Source organism: Rhipicephalus microplus, chromosome 7, assembly GCF_043290135.1.
Source record: "Rhipicephalus microplus isolate Deutch F79 chromosome 7, USDA_Rmic, whole genome shotgun sequence".
NCBI lineage: Eukaryota > Metazoa > Arthropoda > Arachnida > Ixodida > Ixodidae > Rhipicephalus > Rhipicephalus microplus.
Window position 1 is genome coordinate 99,093,442 of NC_134706.1, and position 22,401 is coordinate 99,115,842.

The 22,401-nt window shown below is 47.6% G+C and overlaps 2 protein-coding genes and 1 long non-coding RNA gene across 4 annotated transcripts in view; all 3 read left to right on the forward strand.

The window, feature by feature from the left end:
- LOC142767570 (uncharacterized) overlaps positions 1-22,401 on the forward strand; it is a 455,408-nt gene that overhangs the window by 113,685 nt on the left and 319,322 nt on the right. The window lies entirely within an intron of this gene.
- LOC142767571 (uncharacterized) lies at positions 6,733-11,168 on the forward strand. The gene is made up of 2 exons (XR_012884999.1): positions 6,733-7,346; positions 9,723-11,168. It is a non-coding gene; the product is annotated as an uncharacterized LOC142767571 (long non-coding RNA).
- On the forward strand, positions 7,449-8,543 carry LOC142767155 (uncharacterized; the record flags this gene model as incomplete). Its single annotated transcript, XM_075868375.1, has 1 exon — positions 7,449-8,543. A coding segment is annotated over one exon (831 nt), but the record flags the coding sequence as incomplete, so codon positions are not given.

The following is a 22,401-nucleotide window of genomic DNA, read 5'->3' on the forward strand; positions in this document are numbered from 1 at the left end:
GGACACACTGTGCACCAAAAGGTCCTGTCGCGGACGCCAGATTAATTGTCACACAAGTCCCGTTAATTAGGGAGGCTATCGCCAGGCTAATTCCAAGGGCCGAGGTATCAGCCCCCTGAACCGCACCACGAAAGCGTGGACAATTTAGAGGTGGTCCTTTTTGGCGCGCCAGCGGACGCCGGCTGTGGCCCAAAGAACAAGTTAGAGCCGAGAGTTGATAAACAACAAATTATATTCTCAAAATTGGCAGATCGAAAACAATACACGAGAATGCACACTCCACAATAGTTACATACAATACGTCACCAACCAATCAACACACTACACAGTACAATTAGCCCCACTCGAACAACGGACACAGACAACAATACGCACTACAATGCAGTCGCATGCATTGAACAACCAAGACACTCAAGACTAAAGGGATAGAAAACCTATTCAGTCCAAAGTTCTTGGAACCAAAGTCTAGATGATACTCTTCCGAGAATCACTCACTCAAAGTCCAGCGTTGTTGTCGTTCCGCAGCTCTCGAAGTTTCTCTTCCAGGAAACCTCCCGTCTTCAATTGGCCACTCTTCCAACTTCAACTTCTTCGCCGGAACACGTCGGCTTCACACACGCAGCTGTTGCCCCGCGTCTTCGCTCGATAGCGGTAAACACACACTCTTGCCGGTAGCTCGAGTCGTCACCCCTCAGGTGGAAATCCTCTTCACCTCCGGCCTCGTCCCTACGGACCAAAAACTTCGCCGACTACACGGCGGAATCCCTACGCGCTCTGGCGCTCACTTCCGTCTCCTCCTGCTTTCTCGTCTCGGCGGCTCGATTAAATACCTTCCGCGCCACCTTCCAGAAAGTTCTCCTCATTTCGTCGGCGCGATGCGCAACGAAGGCTGGGGAGAGGCGCGAGACGGTTCGACTGCCCTCCGCGTCGGATGACTCATCTCGACGTGGCCACGCCTCCTTCGTTCTAGAAAAATCGCGGGCTTGCTCGGCCGCCGTTGTGGGGTGAGGAGGTTCGTCGATGAAGCCACGCTTCTGCGGGGAGAGCACGCGCCCGGGGAGCCTTGGCCGTTTGTTTTCTTTTGACTTCGCGGCGTTTCTTCCGCGCGTTACCGCAAGAATTTGCGGCGCGCCTATTTTTAGCGCTCGTTCTGTGACAACGATCAACCAGAACTTGATTGATGTAAAAGTGGATGGTTTATTTGTTACAGCTTCAGTCGACACCGGCGCCAAAATGTATGGTATGAGCTCGCACATTTGTGACCGCTTAAGGAAAATCTTGACTCCAGCCCCTTCATGTTGTGTTTGTGTTGCTGACGGCAGTGCAGCTGCCGTCGTCGGTGTCTGCACAGCACACGTTACTACAGCCGGCCATCAAACCTCCGTCCTCTTCACTGTATTCACCAACTGCACCAATCATGTTATCACTAGAGCAGACTTTTTGTCCGCCCATTCAGCCCTCATTGACTGTTCAGCAAGCACGGTGCAACTTCACCTGCCCTGTATGACTGATACGCCCAGTCCGTCCCATGATCATCTCTCCTCTGCTGAACATGCCTGTTTGTCCCCGCGAACAGTTACCTGCATCGCTGTTACAGCGTCAGCACCTGTGCCTGATGGACACTACATACTCACGCCCATTACACCCGTCCTGCTGACTCAGAGTGTTACCTTTATGCACACTATTATGCCGTTACGGGAACACTGTCTCTTGCATCCCTTTGCTGAACTCTGCTCTGTGTCCCGAAGTGCTTCTGTGTGAAACAGCCCTCGCCACGCTGACACCTTCTGAGGAATGCCTCATCTCAGCTTTGTATCGCAATGATGTGCGTCCCCCAACTGCACGCAAGTCTGTTCTTCGACAGAGAGTCCATCTTCCAATGTAGAAAAATGATCGCGGTGGACCTTTCGTCGCATTCAACTGACGCGCTCGGTCGTTTCCTGGAATTGTACTTGGATATATTCGACTTCTGTGACCATGCGCAAGGTCAAACCATCACTGTGAAGCACCGCATTAACACCGGCGATGCATCTTCAGTACATCGACAGCCGCACCGCGTTTCTCCTGTGGAGCGTCAGATCATTCAAAAGGAAGTCGACAAGGTGCTCTAAAAAGACATAGTTGACCCATCTTCTCGTCCATGGGCTTCCTTTTTTGTCCTTGTAAAAAAAAACGACAGTTGGCAATTCTTCGTCGGCTACCGACATCTGAACCGGATCACTAAAAAAGACGTCTACCTGCTACCGCGCATTGACGACGCCCTGGATTGCCTTCATGGCGATAAGTATTTTACCTCCAATGACCATCGCTCAGGGTACTGGCTAATTGCTGTCGACGACGTTGAGAGTGAAAAGACTGCTTTTCTGACCCCTCATGGTGTTTACCAGTTTAAGTTCATGCCGTTCGGATCATGGCAGGCTCCATCCATCTTAGAAGGAATGATGGCCACTTTTTTGTGAGAGTTCAAGGGGTCAATTTGCCTATGTTAACTTAGTGATGTCATTGTATTTTTCCGACCTTTGAAACACACCTCAACCGCCTTTCCTCCATTCTTTCTGTTTTTTGTAACATGGTACTGCAACTGAACTCATTGAAGTGCCACTTCGGACGCGAGCAAATAACCAAGTTGGGTCATCTTCTCGGCTTGTCTGGCATACGCCTTGATCCTGATAAATTTCAAGCTGTGCAAAACTTTCCCGTCTAGACCAGCACTAAGGAAGTCCGCAGGTTTTTAGGTATATGTTCTTACTTCCGACGTTTTGTAAATGATCTTGTGGACTTGGCCAACCTCTTGTGGACTTGCTGAAAAAGCATGTTTCATTCTCTTGGAGCGCTGCGCAGGCTTCGGCATTCTTTAATCTCATCGTGTTGCTCACAACACTACCTATTCGAGCCAGTTTTGACATGTCTGCGCCAACAGAAGTCCGCACTGATGCCAGCAGCCATGAAATCGGTGCTGTTTCTCTCCAGCATAAAAACGGCTGCGCCCGCGTTTTCGTCTATATCAGCCGAATGCTCTCTGCGGTCGAGCGGAACTACTCGATCACTGAAAGGGAATACCTTGCTCTAGTTTGGGCGGTTGACAAACTTCGGCCCTGCTTACATGGAAGCCGTTTCACCGTCAAAACTGATCACCACGTACTGTGCTAGCTCTCGTCGATAAAAGGTCCCACTGGGCGTCTTGGTCGCTGGGCACTATGGCTCCAATATTATGACTACTCAGTGTCTTACAAATCTGGCCCTTTATACCACCACGCTGACTGCGTGTCGCGCAATCCAGTGGAGCCCCATTAGACTTTAGATGAAGCGCCGCCATGTGGGCTCTCTCTCTCTCTTTGCTTTGAGCAACATCCGTGATGAACAGCGCCAAGATCCCGTCTTGCGTGACATCATTGCGAATCTGAACTCTCTGACGCCCCAACCGTGTACTCGACTGTTTATGCTTAAAAAAGGCACTTTGTGTCGCTACAATGTCAACATAAATGGGCACGAACTGCTCCTTTGGTGCCTTTCCACCTACGATCGAGTGTTATTACCGAGCTCCAAGACACCCCCACTGCCGATCACCTTTGTCTCTCGCGGACTTACGACCGCGTATGTTCAGGGTTGATTTTACTGGCCCATGCTTTATTGCTCCATGCACTGCTACGTCGTCGCATGCGATCAGCGTTGATTTTGAAAAAAAACCTACGAGTCCTGCCAGACTCCTGCAGCCACTTGATCTTCTTATTGACCCCTTCTTTCGAGTTAGCCTTCACCTGCTAGGTATTTTTCCTCAGTCTAGCTTCGGAAACAAGTGGATAGTTGTCGCTACTGATCACAAAACTTGGTACGTCAACACGTGGGCTTTCCCGACCAGCTGTGCCACAGATGCTGCCAATTTCTTTCTGTACAATTACATCCTTCATCATGGTACTCCATGTCAACTCCTCACAGATCGCGGACGCCATTTTCTCTTCCGAGTTAGTGAAGATTTGCTTTGCTCTTGTGAAACCAAACATAATTTTACGACGGCCTACCACCCACAAAATTATGGGCTTACCGAACCATTCAACCAGACTTTAACTGATATGCTTGCCATGTGCGTCTCCTCTGACCACCTAGACTGGGACGTTACATTGTCCTTTGTTACGTTTGCACACAAATCCTCGCACCACGATACCGCTGGGTTTTCACCATTCTAGCTCTTAGTTGGCCGTGACCCAACGCTACCTTTCAACACTGTCTTTCCAGCGGCTGTCGATTCGCCGACTGAATACGCCCGTGAGACTATCACGAGAGCCCGCAAAGCACGAGAAGTCACTTGAAGCGCCTCTTAGCATCGCAAGAGCAACAGAAGTAACGCTATGTCACACATCATCACGACGACTAAATTGCCCCGGGTTTCCTGTTGTCGTTATGGGGCTCAACTCGCCATGTTGGTGTCTCTGAGAAGCTGCTTTACCGGTACTCAGGACCCTACCACATCTTGCGCCAGGCGACCGACGTTACCTACGAGATAGTCCCACTGAAGTCGTCACCTCTCTCCGCTACACTGTCTACAGACATTGTTCACGTCTCCCGCCTTAAGCTCTACCACTGCTCACCATCATAGCAAGCACCGAGACGGTGCCATTGCACCCGGAGGTCATGCTACAAGACTACATCACGCTGAAGAAGCAATACAAACTGCGAGAAAGACGACGTGAGTCTGGGATGTGGGGCACGCTCTCGCTTGCCATCTCGGCTTAGGCTTGGCGTCGTGCAAATATATCTCAACTGTCTTCTCGTTTCTCTGTGTGCCTTGCAGTAACAATATATATATATATATATATATATATATATATATATATATATATATATATATATAATATGAAGTCTTGGTTTGTAAGACTTTTATTAGGCCCGAGGGAGGAACCGGCAGCCGACAGCTGAGATGAACGAACCAAGATGATGATGCTATGTAACAACGATGAGGATGCATGAGCAACACATGATATTGATCATAATGTAGAGATGAAGAGGATTGGTATAATAAACGCCCACACAAATTGCCCCCACGTGAAAGCGGCCAGCGTGGCCGTGGCAAGTCAAGGGGACAAAGAACGTCGCATGAAAGGCTTCATACGGGTGACATGGACGATCTCAGTAGTTCGATAACGATGATCTGCTGGGGTTACAGGTGGCGTAACGCAATACTTCACTGGTGAACTTCCTTCAAGAACTGTGCACGGCCTGATAAACCGTGGTTGAAATTTGTCGCACAAACCAGGTGTTCGAATAGGCGTCAAAAAGAGCACTTCGTCTCCAGGTGGAAAGGATACAGCACGATGTGATTCATCATAAACCAGCTTTCTGTCTTGCTGTCAGGCTTCAGTGTTTGTACGAGCACAATAGCGGCTCTGTGCGAGTCGTAAAACGTATTCCTCTGTGTACACTTCCGGTGAGGCCCCGCCGAACCAACACCGACGTGCGGCAGACTCACAGGTTTCCACTTTACGCTTCGGCTTGCGACGCCTGAAAAGCCTCGAAGTGGCACATTTCAAATTTATTTGCAGGTTGGATGACCCGTGCAGGGTTGCACGTGTGATGATGTGTGGGCCTTACCAACGCGCTCATAGAGCAGGCACGGAGATTTGATTACACACAAACAAGCATTTATTTAAAACAGCGGCAAAGGCGAGAGAATACAAAAATAACATAGGAGGAAAACTGATACGCGCGAAGTACAGAACAACTAGACAACAAAATATCTAAAAATGCTTAAAAGATACAGACTAAAGACAAATACGCGGAATAATAATAAAACAACAGGAGAGATAAGAAAAATTTTTGGAAAGAGATCATGGCCATGCTTTTGATTCTCTACGTGCGACGCACGGCACACAACTACACATATTTAAAAAAGAACTGGTTTTAATAAATTAACAGTTTTAAAAACCTACGAGTCCTGGTTTGGTAGAACAGCAAAGACATGTTCGTGACTCGTGTTTGTATAAAATACTGTTAAAACAGGTCGTTTCTTCCACTTGGTAGACCCACCGCATTGTCGGAGTGAGGTTATTTAGGCAGCCTATATTTGCGAGGAGGAGAACCTTGATGTAACAATGAATGGACTTCAATGTCTGCGAGCCATTCATGAAGCGTATTCACCTTAGCACTGCAAATACCTCAAAGGCCTCTTAGTGCAAGGCTCGAAACCGTGCTCTTAATTTGATGGAACTCGTAACGACAGGAAAGGCAGAACAAACAACCGGGTAGCTCGCGATCTTCTATGTAAACCGAATAGCTCAGCTAGCATGTTTCCCATACCCTAAACATTGCGTTTCTCCGTAATATAATTTCCTACAGCCAGTTCAGTTCCTGCGAACGAATATGTGCAATGGCTGCTTAAAAACCTTACAAGTCGCAAGCATTGCCCGAAAAAGTAGGGAATTCAATCACATTACACTGCCCTCCCCCTATGCCCACAAGCCTGTATATTAGGCTAGAAGAAAAGCAAAGGGGAGCAACGAGGGACAAATCAAGTTTTTCTAGATCAGATTTTATTGCAAACAGCATTTAAACGGCTTCTGGCCTTGTGTCTTCAAACCATCCTGCCTCCTTTGCAGGAAGCAAATGCCTCTTTGGCTGGAAGCGTCCTTGCAGTGGGCCTAGAGTAAAGCAATAAGACGAAAAATTATACACGGCTCCGACCACATATACGGAGTCCATACGCATTTTCTCTACAAGCACTAAATGGTGGCCAGGAAAGAGCGGCAGCTATGGGACCGGTTGTGAATTTTTTCTGCTTCATCGTGCAGATTTCGTCTCTTGTCTACACGTGGCCATGCGCTGCTTCTGCGGCGTCAACGAACGGGTCTACGTCAACGATCATCCTAATCGCTGTCCCCGCTGCTCAACCCGATGCCTGTGCTACAACCGCTTGGATGGCACCGTTCCACCTTTTGGACCAGCCGATTCCTTCGTCGACGTCAGCACATCCTGCTGATTTAAACGTCAGCCCGTCGTCGGCGCCTTTCAGTGGCCAGGAAAGAGCGGCAGCTATGGGACCGGTTGTGAATTTTTTCTGCTTCATCGTGCAGATTTCGTCTCTTGTCTACACGTGGCCATGCGCTGCTTCTGCGGCGTCAACGAACGGGTCTACGTCAACGATCATCCTAATCGCTGTCCCCGCTGCTCAACCCGATGCCTGTGCTACAACCGCTTGGATGGCACCGTTCCACCTTTTGGACCAGCCGATTCCTTCGTCGACGTCAGCACATCCTGCTGATTTAAACGTCAGCCCGTCGTCGGCGCCTTTCAGTGGCCAGGAAAGAGCGGCAGCTATGGGACCGGTTGTGAATTTTTTCTGCTTCATCGTGCAGGTTGGTAACCGCCCGTCTTTGTACTAAAAGCGCTCCAGTGATACATGTCTGCTGCTCTTCCCTGGCCCAAGTGTTATATATGACAATGTCTCTGAGTGATTTCATGTCCTCAAGTTACTTTTGTGCGGGGATATTGAATCAAACCCAGGACCGGACGATAAGGTGCTGACAGCTATTGCTAGCCTTTCAGCTAAAGTAGACTCGCGTCATGCGGAACTTCTTGCCGTACTTAACCAAGTTCAAACCAATCAATCTTTATTAGAACAGAAAGTAACCGACCTTTCTAGCAGGCTAGCGACAGTTGAGACGATGGTAGAATCATATGATTCGGGTCACCATATTCCTGATCTTCCGCAAGCAGTAAATACAGTCATAAGAAACGAAACGACTGCTCTTCATTCCCGACTTGACGAGTTGGAAGATCGGTCTCGTAGAGATAATTTGATATTTTTTGGCATTGCTGACAATGTTTCTGAAGGTTGGGCGCAGAGTGAAAAAATAATCACTGACCTTATATCTCAAAAACTTGACCTCAACCTATCAAATGAAGCAATACAGCGTGCGCATAGGCTTGGTGCCTATGTTCCCAATAAGTGCCGGCCTATTATTGTTAAATTTCAGTCGTCAAAAATAAAGGATAACGTTTTTTATCAGAGGAAGTTTCAACCCTCTAAGGTGTCAGTTAGTGAAGATTTCTCGAGGGCAACACGACAATGCCGAAAAAAGTTACATGAATTTGGTAAAAACTCTGGACAGCCGTACTCGCTACGAGTAAACAAATTGTATATTAACAAGACTGTCTATGTGTATTGCCATGTTACCGACCGTGTGTGCGAACTTGAGACACGCGAGGAGCGCAACAACAGTAACATTGGTAATGCTTCCCCCGTCACTCTTCCAGCTGCTGCCAGTTTACCCGCCCCAGCAACATAGCTAGCACGAACGCAATCAGCCAGTCAGGTGTCCCTGCTGTATTCCAATGTGCGTAGTGTGTGTAACAAGCGCGACGACTTATCTTCCGTTATCGACACGTGTTCTGCGGATGTGGTACTGCTCACAGAAACTTGGCTCTCTTCCGCTATTCATGACTTTGAAATATTGCACTGCGAAGCGGGCTACAAAATTTATCGTTCGGATCGTACTGGTAGTCGAGGCGGTGGTGTGTTGATAGCTGTCCGGGATACTTTCATCTCTAGTGCGATTATGGTCGACACCAACTTAGAATTTGTTAGCGCATGTGTATTTACAGGGCATAGAAAGTTCATTTTCAGTGTGTGCTATAAACCGCCACAGTCTTCAACAGCATTTTGTCAAGAATTACATGATGTCCTAAATAAGTTGACTGTGCGGTTTCCCAAATGTCCTTTATTTCTTTTTGGAGATTTTAACTTGCCTTCTATAATCTGGTCTACTGACCCGCCAAGTCTTGTGGAAAATTCAATAGAATGTTCGTCATTTTTGAATGTTTGTTTAGATTTTATCCTTAAGCAACTGGTACTTCAGCCTACTCGTTGCTCACCTCATTCTGCCAATGTACTAGATTTGCTACTTACGACCACTCCAGAACTCGTCTCACCCCTAGTATTTATGCCCGGTCTAAGTGATCACTGTTTTATTCACTGTAGTATTCATGCCCATTTACCTTGCACGAAGCAAATTAAATTTATTAAAGATTATAAAAACGCCAATTTTGCTGCAATAAATAATGAACTTGCTAATTTCATCACAGACTATATGCCTGGTTTTTATACACGCACCATTCAAGAAAATTGGTTTATGTTTAAAGAAAAGGTCGCTTTTTTGATTGACCGCTACATTCCTAAAAAATAGATCCTTTCTTCTTCTAAAGCCCCTTGGTTTAACGCCCATTTGAAGCGCTTACTAAACAAGAAGAAAAGGATTTTCCGCCGAGCAAAAGTGGTGATGACGCCTGAGCGTTGGCACGCGTACTTCGTCGCTGAACAAGAGTACAAAAACGCCATTGCGCAGGCTAAAAATGTATTCCACAACATTACCCTACCCACCCTACTGAAAGATAATCCCCGGCAATTTTGGAATGTAGTTCGTGGCAGCAGATCTACAACGTTTCACCTACTAGATAGCAATGGTGATGCTGTTTCCAATCGTGACTGCTGCAATGTGATGAATGATGTATTTGTTTCTTGTTTTTCTGGGGCAACACCCTTTTCTATGCCTTCTGTCGAAGACCTTTCTTTTTTTCCTATGGATTTCATATCTGTTGATTCATCTGGAGTGTGCCGTATATTAGAAAAAATGAAATTGTCTAGCTCTGCAGGCAACGACGGCATCAATTCAAAGTTCTTAAAAAACACAAAACTTTATTCTTCCATTATACTCGCTGAACTTTTTTCGCAGTCTTTGCAGTCTTCCACTTTGCCAGATGATTGGAAGGTGGGTAAGGTGGTTCCACTTCACAAATCAGGTAACACCCACTCTCCCCTCAATTACAGGCCAATATCTTTAACCAGTGTACCCTGCAAACTTCTCGAGCACATCATCTATTCAAACTTAGTATCTTTTCTCGAATCCAACTCATTTTTTTCCCCTTGGCAACACGGTTTCAGGAAGCACTTCTCTTGTGAAACGCAGTTACTTTCTTTTACTAACGATCTTTTTCGTGCTTTCGACAATAATTTCATTATCGACTGCATCTTTTTAGATTACGCTAAAGCCTTCGACACTGTTTCGCATACTCTCCTTCTTCTCAAAATGAGCAAGCTAAGTATAGATCCTAACATCCTTGACTGGATTCACTGTTTTCTAACAAACCGTCTGCAGTATGTTCATGCTAATAATTATAACTCTCCTACCGTTGCTGTAACATCAGGCGTACCACAGGGTTCGGTTTTAGGTCCATTGCTTTTTCTTATTTATATTAATGATTTGCCTGTCGGAATTAATTCTACCATTAGGATTTTTGCTGATGATTGCGTACTGTATCGTGTCATTCATAATCAACATGACGTTTCTACATTGCAGTCCGACATTGACGCTGTTTCTAACTGGTGCGACAAGTGGCTCATGAAATTAAACATCAGTAAGTGTAAAGTTATGAGAGTAATGCACCACAATAAAGTCAATGACCATTTTTCCTATACCCTCAAAAACTCCTCTTTAAACCCCGTTACTAGTTACCGTTACCTTGGCGTGCATATAACCCACAACCTCTCTTGGAATATGCATGTTGAACATGTAATTAATAACGCTGATCGCATGCTTGGATTTCTCCGCCGTCATTTTTCATCCGTTCCTTCAGATTTAAAACTTAAATTGTACACAACACTCGTTAGATCGAAATTGGAATACGCTTGTTCTATTTGGGATCCATTTAGCTCCGTATTAACTACAGCCCTTGAATCCGTTCAGAACCGTGCAGCTCGTTTTGTGCTCTCTAACTACAACCGCTACGCCAGTGTTTCTTCAATGAAAGCTACCCTAGGATTACCAACACTTAAGTCACGCCGTAAGTACTTCCGTCTCAACCTATTTCACAAAATCTTCTACACGAATCCAACACTTAAAAATGATCTTTTCCTTCCCCCAGATTATGTATCACCACGGTTAGACCATCATCTTAAAGTTAAAGTTCCCATATGCCGCACTAACACTTGCCATGCTTCTTTTTTGCCTCAAACAAGCAGTGACTGGAACCACCTTCCTGCCTCCATTGCTGCAATCGAAGAATCTGCCGCCTTCAAAATTGCAGTTATTGATATATTGTTGTCAGACCACTCCTCTCTGTAATGCCCTCGGGCCCTGAGAGTATGAAAATAAATAAATAAATAAATAAATAAAAGCGAAGTTTACGATATCAAATTATCTATGTGTCTGATTATGAAACAAAAGGACGACACAAATAACGATGCACCACATAGGGCATATTTGAGTTATGGGCTGACAACCGACTTGCTTAGTGCACAAATACTGCTTCGTTCAGGACTGACAGATAGACAGAAATATGAACGGACACGAGCAGTAAATCAGTCGCATTCTGGGTTATTAAAGAGAAGTCCTGTTAGCAATTATTGAGCGAGTTTCGGTGTGGTTGTGCGTGTCATTGAAGCGAAAAACGAATACCCCATGGCAAGCCGTTAGTTGCGTTATTAGTTGCGTTGCAACTGTGCAAATTTAGTTGCGTTGCAACTGTGCAAGACAAGCACCTACAGGAAACGCGTTCATCGGCTCGTCTATCTACCTCTCCAATTGCCCTTCCTCAGCGACCGAGGTAAAATGGCAGGAATGCAAACATCTGCCAGCAAAGGAAGACCCAAAGGGAGCGTCTGTAGGCGGTTTACAGGCCTGGCGTTTTCCGCGACGAATGCAGCGACGGATTCGGAAACCGACAATGTACAGATAGTGAATGCATGCAGGACCACAAATTCGACTAGTAATATCATTCGATTGAGGAACTGCGATTCGACTACAAGGATAAACGAGTATACTTAACCATCTTTCGCTCACACAGCGTAGCCGAACGAAGTCTAATTCGTTGTTATACTGTGCACGTTGTCGTGCCTACTTTGCTTAAACTGCTTTTCGTTGCATGGCTAAGTCAGCCATTTCACGAAATGTGCGATGATATACTCAACCTACTCGCAATACAACGGGTACTTACGTCACAAACACGGCGAGAAGTAGTCGCCTCCAAGCAGTCTCACTTCACTTGTGTAGCCCAGAGGTTCCGTTGGCTGGAGCAAGTCGGGAAGCGGGAAGGTCTTCGGATGGTTTTGCATTCTTGTGGCACGCAGCATCCTAGCATTTACACTTAAATGTTCTTCTAGGTGCGCTTAGCGTGAGGATGGTGTCGAAGCGGAAGCTACGTCTATGGGGTAATCAAACGCAGCTCATACCGCAGCTTGCACACCCGCGCCAACATGCAGCTGGTGCAGTGCGACGGAGCAGGAACGCCTGGCTGCAAAAACCAACATGGCGCCTGTTGCCACGGAAACCGTGACTGGCAACATTGCGTTTTAGCGGGTGGCGGCAAGTGGTGGGTCAAAGGCTGACACCACCCTAAAACACTGAGACGCACGCACATGAAGGCTCCCTACTCTTTCGCTTCTTCTATTCTGAGTCTGGAGCACTATTTTTCTCGTTTGATAGTGAGTTGCACATTTTGCGTGTACCACTTTCGTTCAACATCACATTACTCTTTCCGTCTATTTCGTGCATTTTCGATGAAATTGTATAACTCTTTGCCTACAAATCCAAAGGTTTTGCTCCTTTCAATCAGCTTATCAAACTCCGTGCTGTCCATTGTTACAACAGTTGTCTACTAACAAAAGTTTAGAGGGACGTCTACATACTGCACGCTCAGAGTTACGTCAGTCTTCCAGACATCACCGCGCGGTCGGCTAGTCCGGTCGTAGACGCCAGATAATGTCACACACTTCCGGTGAGGCCCCTCCGATTACACATCGACGTGCTGCAGACTCGCAGGCATCCACTTTACGCTTCGGCCTATGACGCCTGAAAGGTCTTGCAGTGGAACATTTCAAAGTTATTTGCAGGTTGGTTGACCCGTGCGGGGTTGCATGTGTGGTGATGTGTGGGCCTGAACAGCGCACTCATAGAGCAGACACGGAGATTTGATTACACACAAACAAGCATTTATTTAAAACAGGGGCAAAAGCAGGTGATTACAAAAATAACAAAGGAGGAAAGCTGATACGCGTGATGTACAGAACAACTAGATAATAAACTATGATAAAACACTTTAAAAGAGACAGACGAAAGAAAAATGCTCGGAATAATTGCAAAACAACACGAGAGATAAAGAAAATTTCCGGAAAAAGATCATGGTCACGCTTTTGAATTTCTACGTGCGACGCAGCGCACACAAATACACGTGTTAAAAAAAAAGTCTGGTTATATGAAATAACAGTATAAAAAAGTCACAATAGGAAGCTCCATACGGACCAGGCCAGCTCTTGATGCACATAGGGGAGTTGACGGGGTGTCGCTGAAGATCTCGCCGGCTTGGTAGACGACGAGGGTGCCCAGAATTGCAGCCGTCTCAATACGTTGCATGAGTCACTCCATGCTCGCCGCCTACGCGAGACTCGTGACACTGACGACCGCACTTTTTGCTGGCTGTACGTAAACTGCCTATTCGGATGCAGTCCAAACACTTTCAGGGGCGTACGCGTGCTCCCGTTCCATCTGGAGGTAATTTTCTTTGTTTTAGACCACCGGTGCCACTTTTGGTAGAGATGCAGGGAAGACAAGATAGTGCCACGCTGGGTCGTTAGTCGCCAGATGTTGTTCTCCCAACACAAAAGCACCCTTCCTCGGAAGATGGGGCCCGCGGACAATCCGAACATCGGAGTAGTTTGTGACACTCTGAAGACAATGGAGATGAATCTGCGTGGCAGGTAAAGAAAGAGACGTCCAGGAAAGAACTAGGGGAGTGTCCAAGAACTAGGTAAAATGGTTAGTAGCAGGTTGTCCGCTGAATGACCGTATTGTGGGGATAAGTGACGAATGGTAGAACTACATCCCAGTTTTTGTGGTCTGGTTGAATATAGGCGGCGATCATGTCAGCGAGAGTGCGGTGGAATCACTCAGTGAGGCCTTTAGTCTGAGGATGTTAACTTGAGGCAGTCTTGTGAGTTGTGCCGGAAGCATGAAGAAGTTCATTCACTAGTTCTGAAGGGAAGGCCCTTCCACAGTCACTGAGCAATACACGTGGAGCACCACGAAGCGGTATAATGGCTCGGAGGATGAAATCGGCAATTTCACAAGCTGAACCGGTATTGACGAATGCCGTCTCGGAGTAGCGCGTCAAATGATCAACGGCTGCTACTATCCAGCGTTTTCCAGCAGCACCGACTGGAACGGTCCATAAATATCGTAGCCTACTATTACGAATGGTGTGGATGGGCGCGGAAGAGGCTGTAGCGTACCGGCTAGAGCAGATGTCGATAGTTTTCTACAGTGGCAGGTAGTGCAAGACCCGATGTACCAAGCTACAATAGTGGTAACACCTGGCCAATAACACCGACTTCGAAGGCAATCGTAAGTTTTATGGTAACCAAGGTTACCAGCAGTCGGATGGTCATGAAGTGCGCTGAGGACTTCGGACCGAAGCAATCGTGGTAGAAGGGGAACCCAGCGCTGACCGTCAGATTGGTAAATTTTGCGGTACAGCCCCGAGTTGTCCAGCCTAAACTGCGAGAGTTGGCGACGGAGCCTCGCATTAGGTGGACGGGAACTGCCAGTGAGGTAGCCTATATTACGTCGACAGTATGGGTCAGCCAATTGTCGGGAAGAAAAATCGTGGGGGTCGTCCGAAGGCAGCTGGTCCGTAGAGGCGAGAGAGGAAACCGCCGTAGGCGTAAACTCTCAGGGTGTGTTGTGCAAAGTAAATACGGAAACCCCGAATGGAGTCGCTGGCAGTGGGCAGCGAGAAAGAGCATCGGCGTCACTACGCTTCCTGCCACACTTGTATACCATCTCAAAATCACATTCTTGGAGGCGTAGAATCCAGCGTCCGGGGCGTCCCGACAAGTTCTTGACTGTCGAAAGCCAACATAAAGCGTGGTGGTCGCTCACAATAATGAAATGGCAGCCATGCAGCTATTGTGAGCTTTCTGCATTACCAAATTTCTGCACTTACGATACGATGGTGAGGCACTCCTGCTCGGTGATCGTGTAGTTTCTCTCGGCTACGGAGAGGACGCATCATAGAAAGTGGTGCCTCATCGTTAAAATGAGAAAGTACAGGGTCGGTCGTGATGGCACTCTTCAACCTGTCGAAAGCCGATTCACATTCCTGAGACTACTGAAAGGTCATACTGGAAGCAAGTAGCTTTTGGAGTGGTGTGGCTATGGAGGCAATGTTTTGTATGAATCGCCGAAAGTACGAGGCGAGACCAAGGAAACTTCGCAAATCTTTCGGTTTGTCAGTGCGAGGAAAGTGAAGCACTGCTGTAGTTTTATCAGGGTCCGGATGAATTCCGTCCTTGCTCACAACCTAAACGTGTACCTTGATAGATCTGCTGGAGGAATGGCACTTTTGGTGTTAATTTGAAGACCAGCGCCTGCAAGACAAGTCAGGAACTTGTCCAAGCGTTGCAGATGCTGAGGCAACGTCGATAAAAAGACAACAACGTCATTGAGATAACATAGGCAAGTCTTCCATTTCAGGCCACGCAGCATTGTGTCAATCATGCGCTCAAAAGTTGCGGGCGCATTGCATGGACCAAATGGCACAACATTGAATTCGTGTAGGCCGTTCGTATTGCACACGCAGTTTGTTCTTTATTATCTTCGTGCATGGGGATTTGGCAATAGCCAGAAAAAAGTCGAGGCTTGAAAATAATTCAGCACCATGTAAGGAATCGAGGGCGTCGTCGATACGTGGCATGGGGTATCCGTCCTTCCGAGTGATCTCATTGAGTGCTCAGTAATCGACGCAAAATCGTACTGAACCGTCTTTTTTACGCACCAGAACGATGGGAGACGATCAAGGACTGGTTGAGGGTCGGATTATCTCTCGCTGCAGCATATGATCTACATTTTCTTCAATGATTTTTCGTTCAGCTAGAGAGACGCGTTTCGGACGGTGGTGCACAATGGATGTTCAGTCGGTCTGAATACGATGTGCTGTAGCGGTTGTGTGGCCCAGGGTGGATGCATGAACGTCAAAGGAGTTTGCTTGCTTTGCCAACAAATCAGGCAGCTGCTGCTTTTGTGAGTCTGTCAAGTCTTTGTTGATGGCTGCTGTTAAGGCCCAGGAAGCAGCATGATTTCCAATATGGCCTTTAGAGGAGGCAGACGTTAGAGGCACGACGCACACAGCCTCCAGATTGGCATTGCAGGCGACAGTAGTGCCCCACGGCAGTAAAATATTATCTGGTGTGGTGTTTGTAGCAGGGAGCACAGCTGATTCATTGTTGAAGCGAGCCACAGCTGATGCGAGAGCTATGCCTTTATTAGGGCAATAGGTTGATGGAGTGACCAAAATGTCACCAGACTCGATGTCGTTGCACAAACCTGACTAATTGATGTTCGGGTGGTGGTAACTCGATGTCTACTTCAGCGATGAGTCGAAGTGGCCTGTTGGTTTTGTCACCGGGCAAGTGGTCTGTGTCAGTAAGTTGAACGACACGTTGTACACAACAAATAGGCGCGGAAGTAGAGGAAAGAAAGTCGAAGCCTAAAATCAGTTCGTGGGAGCACGGGGATAGCACAGCAAATTCTATATGAAGAAGAATGTCGTCGATCAGCACACGGGAAGCACAGAGAGCGGAAGGGCGAATCATTGTTCCCTGGGCTGTAACCAGTGTTGGTCCATTATTAGGCGTCGTGACTTTTCGAAGACGGGTACACAAATCAGCACGAATAATAGAAAACCCACCCCCAGTGTCCACCAAAGCATCAACGTCCACTCCCTCAACTGTGACTGCAATCATATTGTAAGGGTGCGCTGGAAGATATGGAGTCCTGTGTTGGAATGCAGTTTCTCCTCCAAAAACTGCATCCTTAGTTTTCCGGGCGCCGATCAGAAGCGAGCAAAGCAGGCTGAAGACGAGAAGAGGAGCGACGGTAGACCGACGGTGAACGGCGTCGGGTTGGTCGATGACGACTGTGCAGTTCACCGGATGCAGGCGGAGATGGAGATTGACGCGACGGTGATGAATGACAATGGCCCTGGTACAAGGCTCTTGCGGTATAGTCCAGTTCGCGTATGCCGTACCCTCGGCACTCATCTTGCTGGCGCTTGCGGCAAAAGCGTGAAGTGTGACCACACTAGGCGCAATAATAGCACGTAGGGAGAGTCGATCGATAACGAGGGTAGTAGCTTGCGTTACCTGCACAGGGAGAGAGAGCAGTGAGAGGGACAGATGATGGCTCAGGCGGTGGTGATGAAAAGCTCGTGGGAAAGCTTGTGGGAGGTGCGGCAGCACCGATTTGTACGTTCGTGGCGGCGACGTCGGGCTGATGGTGCCTTATGGTGCGGCGACGGCATGCGAGAACGATGGGAGAGTATGAGCGACAGTGGGCTGCAGGTGGGCCAAGTGGGTCATTGACTTGAGCTCTTCTCTGATTAGATCCCGCAACGACGTTGAAGAAGACTGAATGGGACACACTGAAGGTAGTGTGAATCCGATGAATTCTAATTGTTCGTGTATAATCAACCTTATTGTGTCTCGTAGGTTTGGAACCGCCGGATTACGGGCCGCGTCACGGTCCGGTTGTAGGCGCATAGACTCAAGTTCTTCGAGACGCTGACAGGTTGTGGCAACGTCAGCAACGGTAGCCGGATTCTGGATTGCAAGGGCATTAAATGCGACGCGTTAGATTCCCTTAAGAAGCTGGCGTACCTTGTCTGACTCTGTCATTGTGGTGTTAACCCGGTGGCAAATTGAAAGGACATCCTCGATGTAGGATGTATACAACTTCCCGATGTGCTGTTTCTGAGTAGCGAGAGCCGAACGAACAGCCGGTGCCAAATACATGGCGAAGCTGATTTTTGGAGGTTGACCAGTCGGGGATGTCGATGAAGTGGTTGAGGAACCACGTCTTCGCGACACCCGTGAGGTAGAATGAGACTTGAGCGTGTTTGTAGGAGTTATCCCACCGGTTAGCAGTGCCGATATGTTCGAAATCGTCCAGCCATTCCTCCATGTCATCCACGCACATTCCAGCGAAGAGATAAGGCTCACACTGAAGGCTGTTATTGACGTGAGAAGGTGCGGCACGCGGTGGCGGGGTGGGAACGGCTGCAGCACCGACCTCATCTTGGTGCGACATATTTCCGTACACCTGGCCCAAGCGTCGACCTACACTCCAGGGGGTAGAGTGGTCGACAAAATAACGCGGGATCAAACAGCACGCTCCTCAATGTATGAAGTCTTGTTTTGGAAAACCTTTATTATGCCCGACCAACCGGCAGCCGACAGCAGAGATGAACGAACCAAGATGATGATGCTACGTAATACGATGAGGATGCATGAGCGACACATGATAATGATGATAAGGTAGAGATGAAGAGAATTGGTATACTAAATGTCCACAATATATATATATATATAATATGAGGAAGAGCTTTATTCGAGATGAGCTCGATCTGGCACACACTGGTGATGATATATTGAGGTGAGAAAATTGTACAAATGATGATGACATGTACAATTGATGACGAAGAGTCGGAGATTGCACTCACACTAATTCCCCGTCACGCAGGAAGCGGCCTCCTGGCCATGCGAGACACAATATTAGGATTTTCGTCGGGTACAGAGTTTCAGTTGAGAAACGTGCACAATTTTTGCCCCATGGCAACGGTGGTCGGAGGGAGCGTTAAGTGTTGTGATAAGGTAATTAACGGGGTACCTTTGTTCAATCACCGTATAAGATGCTATAAATTGACTGAGGATTTTTTCACATAAGCCAGGCACACGCACGGGAGTCCAGAAAAGAACTTCGTCTTCTGGGGAAAAGGTGACAGCACGGTGAGTTGAGTTGTAGCGAGACTTGCGAGCTTCCTGAGAGATGCCGGTGTTGATTCGGGCCAGATGACGGCAGTGCTCAAGGCGAGACAAAAAGTGTGCGGATAAAGGGTGTGCTGAGGTAACAGGAGCCGAAAGGAAGGAGACGTCCAGAGTTACACTTGGAGAGCGGCCATGTACTAGAAAATAAGGAGAAAAGCCGGTGGTGCGTTGCATAGCCGTATTGTAGGCGAAGGTTACGAACGGCAAAATTGCGTCCCAGTCCGTGTGGTTAGGGTTTACGTACGTGACAATCATATCCGAGAGGGTACAGTGGAGGCCTTCCGCCAAGCCATTTGCTTGTGGATGATAAGTAGAAGTTGTCTTGTGGATGGTGTTGGCGGCACGTAGAACCTCAGCAACACTAGAGGAAAGAAAGGCCTTGCCGCGCTCGCTGAGCAGAACACGTGGAGCTCCATGGCGTAAAAATATGTTACGCAGAAAACAAAGGCTACTTCAGTGACTGTAACGCCGTACAGTGAGGCTGTTTCCACCTAACGAGTCAGGTGGCCAATAGCAGTTACAATCTAACGATTTCCATTGGAGTTCACGGGAAGGGGGCTGTACAAGTCTATCACGACGACTTCGAATGGCAAAAAGGGACAAAGAAGAGGTTGAAGAAAGCTAGAAGGAGCAGCAGTGAGTCGTTTCCGCCGTTCGCATAAGCCGCACGATGAAACATAGTTGGCGATAGTGGATGAGAAGCCAGGCCAGGTGAACTGACTGCGTATTTTGTCGTATGTTTTTTGATAGCCGAGATGCCAAGCAGCAGGATCATCGTGGAATGTCTCAAGAACCTGACGTTCTAGACAATGCGGTATAACGGCGAGCCATTTGTTTCTTTCAACGTGGTAAATGTGGCGATGTAAAACACCATCGTGAAGCTTGAATTGTTTCAGTTGTTGGTGAAGTCGGGCGTTCGGAGGAGTGGATGTGCCTTCTAAGCGTGCTATTATGAAGCGGCAGTAAGAGTCAACGCGTTGATGGGAGACAAGGGTAGAAGGGTGACCGGATCTTAGCCAACTGAGACCTGCGATGGGTAATGCTTGGGTGGAAATTTGTGATGGTGGGTTATTACGGTTGGGTAGGGGGCAGCGAGAGAGAATCAGCACCTTGGTGCTTCTTACCAGACCTGTAGACGACATTGAAGTTGTGCTCTTGTAAACGAAGCACCCAGCTGCCAAGGCAGCACAATGAGTTCTTTAGCGACGAAAGCCAGCACAGTGCGTTGTGGTCAGTGACGACTGTGGAGCGGTGGCCGTGGAGGTATGAACGAAATTTTTGTACCGCCCAGACAACAGCCAGGTAAACTTGTTCAGTTATTGTGGAATTTTTCTCGGCAACAGTCAAAGCATGACTGGCGCAAGCGATGACACGTTCGCGTGCGGTGTTGTCACGCTGCAGTAGAGCGGCACCGAGACCATGACCACTGGCGTCTGCGTGAAGAATGGTGGGTGAACATGGATCGAAGTGACATAGTACCGGGTCGGATGTCAGGACTTGTTTCAATGCCAGGAAAGCCTTTTCACAGTCTTCGTACCAAACAAATGCTGTGTTACTTGCGAGCAGTAGATGGAGCGGAGAGGCAAGCTTTGCGAAATCACGTATGAAGCGTCAAAAGTAGGATGCCAAGCACAGAAAACTGTGCAGGTCTTTTTCACGCAACGGACGGGGAAACTCGAAAACAGCGGCAAGCTTTTCAGGATCCGGTCGAATACCGTCTTTGCTGACTAAGAGCCCAAGAACCTTGATCGTCTTGCTTGCGAAGGTGCATTTTTCGTATTCAGCTGTAAACCAGCTTTTGCAAGGCAACCTAGGACTTCTTCGAGGCGTTGCAAATGTTGCGAAAGGGTAGACGAAAACACTATGATGTCGTCGAGGTAGCATAAGCAGGTTTTCCACTTCAGGCATTGCAGTACGCTATTGATCATACTTTCGAAGGTAGCAGGTGCGTTAGAAAGTCAGAAAGGCATTACAATAAATTCATATAGCCCGTCTTGGGTGGTAAAAGCCGTCTTTGTCAGATTCAGACACTGGTATTTGCCAGTAGCCCGATCGTAGGTCAAGGCTGGAAAAATACTCTGCGCCATGCAACAAATCTAGTGCGTAATCGATTCGTGGGAGAGGGTAAATATCTTTGCGCGTTATTATGTTCAGTGCCGGGTAATCAACGCAAAAACGTACTGTTCCGTCTTTTTTTTGCACCAAAACAACTTGCGAAGACCATAGACTCGAGGAAGGACTTATGATATTTCGTCGAAGCATGTCTGAGACAATTTTCTCGATTATCTTCCTTTTTGCAAGAGACACGCGGTATGGGCGCCGGTGAATACTTCGGGAGCCGTCAGTCTGAGTTCGGTGAGTCACGGAAGTTGTCATACCAAGAACAGAAGAATGAAGGCCAAACAAAGAGAGATGTCTGTTCAATGAATTTAGCAATTCTTGACTCTGGGCTGCTGTGAGACCAGGGGTTATCGTCACAGATAGAGGAGTGGGAGAGTTGAGTGGTGGTGCGCTTGGCTCTGATAGGTCTTCTTGACTTTGAAGGGCAACAATAGCAACGCGATGCAGGTCAATAGCGCATGTGACTGTCAATCTGCAGGGCACCAATAAAGGTTCAGGGTTCTGATTTAACGCAGCAATAAACGCAGACCCTTCAGAAAAACGAACAAGGCCTGGAATTATCAGAATGCCTCGATGTACTGTGTGGCCATACGGTAGTAAAAGCACGCCGCCATCCACAATGTTCATGCAATCAACCCTAATTACTTCTTTCCGGGACGGCCACAGCACATAATCTGAAGTCGTGACGAGAAGAATGCGCCCTTTGTGTTCCGATACAAAAGAGTCCGTGGGATTGAGTCGGATGAGGCGCTGACGACAAGATATAGAAGCGCGTGCAGACGGCAGGAAATCCCACTCCAAAATGAGTTCGTGGGTGCGCTCACGGAGAACTGACACACCAATATGATGACGAATACAGTCTATGAAAACACGAACTGTACCCTGGGCGAGTGCGCGAGTAATGGCGTTCGTCGCAGCACGGAGAGGCGGGCCCGAGTGAGGTGTTGTGACTTTTGGGAGACGGAAGCGAAGGTCAGAGCGAATAATCGAAATAGCAGCGCCAGTATACACTAGAGCTTCGGCACGTATACCTTCTACTAACACTGTTAACGAGTGTGCCTGCTCGAGCGCGAGCTGGCACACCTGGCACACACTCATGATGATATCTACAGGTGAGGAAATTATACAAATGATGATGACACGTCTAACTCAAAAAGAACAGTCGGTAGTTACTGCGCTCACTATATATATATATATATATATATATATATATATATATATATATATATATTTACGGTGAGAAGCCTTTATTTACGAGATAATGATGAATGCGAGAGTTCAGGGATCTGGTAGATCACCGCTCATGCCAACCTCGTTCTCCTCTTCTTCCACGCGTCCCCTCAGTATCGTAGCAATTCCCCCTTTGGAAACGATGCCCACCAGGTGAGCTAGGCTTCGTTGCGATGATGATAGCGTTT